At 36.7% G+C, this 7,190-nt stretch overlaps 1 protein-coding gene across 2 annotated transcripts; it reads right to left on the bottom strand.

Annotated features, from left to right (window-relative positions):
* Positions 1-535: 535 nt before the first annotated feature.
* Positions 536-3,720, bottom strand: LOC117612831 (membrin-11-like). 2 transcript variants are annotated; one of them, XM_034341471.1, is made up of 5 exons: positions 3,200-3,720; positions 2,718-2,995; positions 2,314-2,434; positions 2,075-2,224; positions 536-1,022 (listed from the first exon to the last, which is right to left on the bottom strand). In XM_034341471.1, the coding sequence occupies exons 1-5, from the start codon at positions 3,347-3,349 to the stop codon at positions 861-863; spliced, it is 861 nt and encodes a 286-aa protein (XP_034197362.1). In that variant the 5' UTR covers positions 3,350-3,720; the 3' UTR covers positions 536-860. The 2 variants fall into 2 exon arrangements, with proteins under 2 accessions (XP_034197362.1, XP_034197363.1); XM_034341472.1 differs by having other exon boundaries at positions 2,718-2,990; positions 3,200-3,304.
* Positions 3,721-7,190: the final 3,470 nt, after the last annotated feature.

Below are 7,190 nucleotides of genomic sequence, written 5' to 3'. Positions count from 1 at the left end.
CACCCCTTGTAATTCTATGTAACCTATACATTAAATACCATAGTTATGGGCTTGTAATTTATGAGTTGTTAATGTCTTCTTATCACTGTAAGCCTATAAATAAAGAGGTCTTACCAGAATTGATATAAAAGTTGATTGACACAAATTCTATTGTCTCTCTACTTTCCAATTCTCTCTACAATTTTCCCTTAATTATATAACATAATTTGAATTTACCTAACCCTTCCTCTTTATGCCATTCTTATATTGTGGGTTATTATCATATTGTGTGTTATCATCAAATCTATGAAAGCCCGACCAGAATTAATGCATAAAAGAAATCCAATCTAAGATAGCTGCCACGCTTCAATTCAGGACTTGTTAATTCAAGGGATTCGAATTTAAGACCTCATCTAATGAAACGAAAGTACGGCTACATAGACTATTACCAAAAATAATAAATAAAAAGTTTGTGTCCATTTGAATTTGACAACCATACACGGACAAAATCTACACAATGCACAGAACATCATTTTTGCAATTGAAACGTAAGATGTATATTTCAACTTCATCTTCAACCGAACAACCATATATACAGTGGTGTATGCTGTTGAGAGAGACAAGTGACTTTTAACATATGCGACTGCGGGTCCACAAATTACATAATAGCTTGTCCTAACAAACAGCTGCCTCAGACTCAAGATTTAAACCATCCATGTCAAAACAAAATAACGAAATAAAAGATATACCACCACTGGGCGTAAAATTCATATTTACACAAGTTCGTCTTCTAAAAGATGCCCTTGTACAAGCTCGTCAGCCTCGTTCAAAAGGGAGACCAAAATACAATAGAAACAAAATAGGCTGTCAAGCATAGATCATCACCTCCACCTCCATATGAGATACACAACAATGACAACTGTCAGAACCATGCCTGCATACTTGATCGACTGATCAACACGGTTCCGCCTCTCAATGAGCTTCAATACAGAGTTAGAGAGACCCACTGTGTTCAGGACATCCAGTCCTTTTCGTTGTGCTCTCTGAAACAAGTCAACAGAGGATTCACCATCATTTCAACAAGCATTAGTAGCAATAACATGTAATGCATCACTAACTGTTATGTATCAAACAAATTCTATAGCTATTGGCTTTTTCGATTTCTTTTTCTTTTTACCCATATCAATTTCCAATGACTTCCAATTGCTACAAAATTAATTCTAAATGGAAAGATAGAAGATTAAAAATCCAACGGAAGAAATATATATATATATATATATGTTTTTTAGATCTTGTTCAATTCTATATAAGGCAATCAAGGATTCCAACCATCATCAATACAGCAAAGTGCCCGAGGTCAGTGAGTTAAGCCACTGGAATTCTCTTGGTATATCACACACAGTATTGTTGAGTTCTTTTTCAATTTTATTTTGGGGCAATTGACGATTCCAATAATCATCAATGTATCAGAGGGCTCAAGGTCAAGCCACTTGAGGTCTCTTGGTTACAATACATCATATCTTTAATCCTACAACCAGGTAAGTGCTATATTATATCAAAGTATTTTCTCTGTATGGATGAGTGGTAAGATTGTAGTTTTCAGTGTGTGTTTCATGTAGAACTTAGTTGCAGGGTATTTATGATAGTTGGTGACTGATAGACTTCTGTTATGCATTGAGAGATTAAAAATATTGGTTTCGGTTATCCTAATTTGATCATTGTTTTAGTTCCCTACTCTCTCTACTTCCTCGCTATTCTCTCTCTTTTCCTGCATCAGATATGCTCATCTAAAAGGATTGCCCTAGTTATGAATCATATCCTACCTTTCGACTGTTGAAAACATTAAAATCTCAAACCTGAACTCAACCAATTTTCTTACAGTCCACAATTTTCCTATCGTAGTAATTCGAATTTGGTATAAAACCTGAGTAATTACTCCTTGTGCACAATACCAAAGAAGAGCTACCATTAACTGTAAGCTTATTAATGAATGTTTTAACTATTTCAACAGAAAATTCGCAATTTCACTATCCCTTTTGTTTCAATAGTTGGTGCAAAGTGAGGTGCATACAGTTAACACAAATATGGGTGATACCTTTAGCCAATCCCTTTGTTCTGCATATTTCCTGAGAATACTTTCCCCAGTAGCACTGGCTTCTTCAAGCATGTGAGAAGAACTATGAACTGACGCCCTTGCTTGTGCCTCATCATCGAAGATTCTCAAAACATGAGCACCCTCCCCATTCTACATCATTAGACAACGGCATATAAAACAAAAGGCATACATCAAAATGAGGCAGTGAACAAAAAGTAAATGGGTTGAAAATTGCATACAGCTCTTCCAAGCAACTCTGCTCTCTCTCTGGCTTCTTGGGCCCTCTTCTGATTCCTCAAATTATACTTATCCAGACTTTCTTTCAAAGACTGAGCCTCTTCCACTATTTGTTCTACTTTTCTGCATTACAAGAAGCAAAATATGATCCAGTTAAAGAAACCCAATTACAATTACAACCACAATACACAAAAATGAGAAAACCCCACCTCAATGCTCAACGAATTGATGAGGAAAAAAAAAAACTATTCCAAGTACAATTATAATATACAAAAATGACACAACACCAATGCAAGGCTCAAGGAATTAATGAACAAAAGAACCAAGTCCAGCTATAATTAAATGCAAAATGACAAACCCAAATCACGGTTCAAGGGATCAATGAAGAGAAAATCAACACACCAACCTTTTCCAGAGATCGCGTTGAGATTTGGCGCCAACAGATCGCCAGAGGCGGTCCATCTCGGAGCAGAGGGACTGGATCTGAGAAATGTCTCTTTTGACAGACGTGGAGAGGTCCGGGGAGTCGATGCCGCCTGCATTCTCCAATCTCTCCAGCTTCTCAAGGCCATCTCTTGTTCTTAGCAACAGCTTCTTGGCGCTCTGATATATCTCTGATAACGTCCCTCCTCCGATTTCCACTGACATTGCCATTGCAATTGTGATTCCGATTAGCAATCTTTGCTTCAATATTTCATTTACCTCGTCCGTATGAAACACAGGTTAAATAGAAAAAGGCCAGAACATGAAGGCATACAAGCAATAAGCCTTGAGAACATTTGCTTCAATATTTCATTTACCCATTCACTTAAATAAATAATAATTATTTTTAAATAGTTTAAAATTCATAGAAAATTAAAAATGATCTATTTGCACTAGAGTGCTCACCAAGCTTTGCCCAAAATTGGCGGTGATTATGTCTTTGGTCTTTTCACCAAAAGCAAAACAACCAAGAGCTCCAAATGATTCATACCATAAAGCAATGAAAGCCACAACAACACAAGGCCATAGAAGAAACAGAGCAGTCTCCAAAAGCATGCAGAGCTGGCCTACTTTGCAGAAAAATTATAACATCCTCCACCATCACAACCCCCATAGCTCCAAGATCAACAACATCAGCGAAAATGCTCAAAGGGGTCAAATGGATCAGCGTGGGAATCGAATTCAATCCCAGCTGAAATGGGAAGAAACCCCAAAGCTACAAGGATTGGGATGAGAGCTTGTGAGGTATGGCTAGAAGTAGAGTGTCTTCTTTGTCAAACACCTCCGAGCCGCCATTATGACCCAATCGGATGCTAACAATGGCGGTGGGTTTTCTGTACCCAGGCATAAGGCTGAGAGCAAAGAGAGAGGGAAAAGAGAGAGCAAAGAGAGAGAGGGATGGAGAGAGAGCAGAGGCGGAGGGAGAGAGAGAGGGAGGCGGAAGGTTGCAGTCTTTTAATTTTTTTTCTTTTTTCTTTTTTCTTTTTCGTTCCTAATTTTCTAATTTTCTATGAATTTTAAACTTTTTTAAAAAATAATTATTTCGTTAATCCACGTGTCACAATTTCATTGCAGATGTGGGATCTACTTAAATTCCATATTAGCAATCTAACATAATTTTTGATTAAATCTAACTGCAAGACAATTTTGATGCGTAAGAGAAGTAATATAAAGGAACAATAATGTCAGAAAAAAAATATAAAGGACTAAAGGTGATAATTTGGCAAATTTCATGGACTATTTGTGATAAAAACCCTTATTAATTAGGCTTATTTACTGTAGTGTCCCTTGAAACTTTAGTCAAATCTCACTTTGCCTTCCGAAAGCTAAAGTGGCCTACTTAACTCTCTTGATCATGGTTTTGTGTTCTACTTTGCCCTTACTGTTATCTCCATTCATAACTCCGCCAATTTTGATGACGTTGCAGGGCTATTTTCGTATTTTTACCACAAATGATAATGTGTCATGTACATGGCCCACTTTTTTTTTTTGCTGAAGTGAAATAACATATTAATAAAAATTAGGCTTAAGTGCTACAGTGCCCCTTGAAACATTGGTCAATTCCCACTAAACTCTCTGAAAGTTAAAGTGACCTACTTTGCCCTATTGACCGATGTTTGGTGTCTCACTTTGCCCCTCACTGTCAAGTCTGTTAAAAATTCAATTAAAAATGCTGACGTGGCACCAATGGGACCCACTATTTTGCTAAACTAAGTGCCATATGTGAAGAAAAAAAATTAAAAATTAGAAAACGTGTTTTGAAAATTTTAATTTAACTATTAAAAATAAAAATAATACTTTTTTTTTTAAAAAAAATCCCCAATTCCCCTCCTCCAACCCCATTACCTCTTCCCAGCATCACTCGCTCTGTTAAAAAAAAAAAATGAAACGTGGGATTGGACCGTTATTTGCCACGTCTAGAAAGCAACAAATTGGGGGTAGAGATAAGGCTTAACAGCCATCTATAAGAAAGGAGTTTGGAAAAAAGGTGGGAGTCTAGACCAATGAAAACTCTTAAGAGAGGTTGGTGGCTCCTATTTTTGGGGGAGCTGATTATTCAGTTTTCAAATGAAACACCCTACACTAAAGAGGTCTCTAGCTTACAAAGAGGGCAGCAATAGAGAAATAAGGGGAAGAAAAGAGAAAGAGAAGGAACGACAGAAGAAAAAAACTGCTGCAGGAGAAAAATTGCAAGAGCATAGGCACAAGAGAATACTTTTCACAGGTATACCGATTCTTTCAATTAATTCTTGTTGGGTGGCAACCCTCAAATCATTTGGTTGGATGAAAAATCCATATAGGGTCGCAACCCTCAAATAAAACTCTTGGATGGTAAATCAATAATGGGTGGCAATCCTTAAATCATGAATAGCAAATCCATGAGAGGATTCCTATTCAACAAAGCTTTGCCGAGCAAAAGGAAATCCTTTGAAACAGAAATGGTGTTTGAGGGTTAATTCCAAAATGTACAAAAAAAGAGAGAGCATGAATTACCTCTTGGACTCTCTGACCACTCCTCTCCATCTCTGCTTGAGAAAGCCTTTACTTTCCTCTCTGAGCAAACTACATCAAAAAAAATGAAAATGAAGTTAGTCGTGAAGAAAAGAATAGGCAGAAAAAATGGAGGTTTGCAAGAAAAGTGGTTGTTCGCCACTTTGTGTTTTTGGCCAAAAAAGAAAAATGAAACAACCATGTTCTTTCTTTTGGAGGAGGGTGTTGTTGGCGTATGGATGAAATAAAACAAAACCAAAAAAAAGATGAAGGCAACATGTTGGTTTTGGTTCCATGGGCTCGGTGAGGCAAACAACAACAGCAAACAAAGGTTTTAAAAAAAAAAAGGGACAGCCACCATAAAGGAGAGGAAGAAAAGTTCAACAAAGAAATCAAAAGAAACAAAGAAGGAAGTGGCGTAGCCACTCTATTTGAATCTACATGCAATGGACAAAAAAAGCAACAAGGAATTAAAGGCCTTGGCTTGGTGCTGCATACAGCAGCAACAGACAAAAAAAAAATTAAGAAGATAGCCACCACGAAGAAAAGGAAAAGTCAGCAAAAGATGGAAAAAGGGGAGGCACACCTCTTTGGGTGTTGAACTCGTTTTTTTTTTTATGTCTACTTTGACTGTAAATATATATATTTATATATATAATAGCTATGATGTGGTCTAACAAAGAAAGGCATTTGTCCCTTTCGTGAAAATAGAGATGGCTATGCTCTAGGTCTGTCTGCGGAACAAAAGAAAACATGCCTGGATTTTCGTTAAATAAAGAGAGCATTCCTGGCCGTAGTGTAACTCTTTCCCAAGCTGGTCAAATTTACAATTCCTTTATGTTGTAAATCTCTAAAGTCCTAATCCAATCATGACTAGTTTTGATAAACCACATGAGCCTTGTGCTGGTGACCAATCACGAACCAACAGATAAAAAAATATGTTAAAGGGCCCATTGTCAGATTATTGGGTCATATACCCATTAGTTCTAAAAGCCCAATATATTTAATGGGTGGCTAAATAATTATCCATTAAATTTACAGAGGCCCAAATTTCCTATCATATGATTAATGGATTAATTTAAAAATCCTCATAGCCATATTTGGGTCCAAGTGCAAATGTTAACTTTAGAAGATTAGTGGGTTAATCAAAATTGCTCATTAATTTTCTAGGACATTGACGAAAAGAAAAATGGTACAAAACCATCCAATTTTTCCCATGGGTCATCTACCCATGAAAATTCGAAAGAGATTAAATTCAAATATCTCAAACACAAATTCTCAATTAGTGGGCCACACTTACCATTAATTTCAAAATTTTCCAGCAGGTCATCTACCTATGAAAATCCTTAAATTGTCTCAAAGACACAAATTCTAAATAATTGGGCCACACTTACCCATTAATTTCTAATTTTTCCAATAGGTCATCTACCTATGAAATCTTCAACTCGTCTCAAAGACACCAATTCTAAATTATTTAGCCATACTTACCTATTAATTTTCCAAATTTTGGAACTACGTCGGTTTGATCCCTTTGAAAGGGTACGTTGACAATCTAGAGATTCAAACTAGATGCAACCATCCCAAACACAATTCCATATCGAATCCCTGGTTTATTCAGCTAAATTCACTCAAACCCTTCTCAATACAATTCAAATCAAATTTCCCTCGCAATGGGTCATTTATTCATTGCGATTCTTTGAACTACGAGTGGCTTGATTCCCGCAAGGGATACGTAGGCATCCTGAGGTTGGACTTGGGAGCAGCTGCAAAATCAAACACACACGTTCTGTTTCTTTATGATGGAATCAAAGGGGTTTCCCTTGAAGCAAGGGATTGTAATTAAGAGACTTGCGTCTCGAATGGGTCGAACCTAAAAATAATAAAACCCCATTATTTAATTAGTGGT

This window comes from Prunus dulcis, unplaced genomic scaffold, assembly GCF_902201215.1.
Source record: "Prunus dulcis unplaced genomic scaffold, ALMONDv2, whole genome shotgun sequence".
Classification (NCBI taxonomy): Eukaryota; Viridiplantae; Streptophyta; class Magnoliopsida; order Rosales; family Rosaceae; genus Prunus; species Prunus dulcis.
Note: the sequence above shows the minus strand (reverse complement) of the source record. Positions and strands in the feature narration are given on the sequence as shown.

What these genes read in the sequence shown, in the direction of transcription:
- LOC117612831 (XM_034341471.1), bottom strand. Translation starts at nt 3,349, where the DNA reads ATGCTTTTGGAGACTGCTCTGTTTCTTCTATGGCCTTGTGTTGTTGTG. An exon ending in CAGAGTTGCTTGGAAGAGCT is followed by an intron (nt 2,225 to 2,313) that starts GTATGCAATTTT and finishes CTAATGATGTAG; the next exon opens with AATGGGGAGGGTGCTCATGT. An exon ending in AACAAAGGGATTGGCTAAAG is followed by an intron (nt 1,023 to 2,074) that starts GTATCACCCATA and finishes GACTTGTTTCAG; the next exon opens with AGAGCACAACGAAAAGGACT.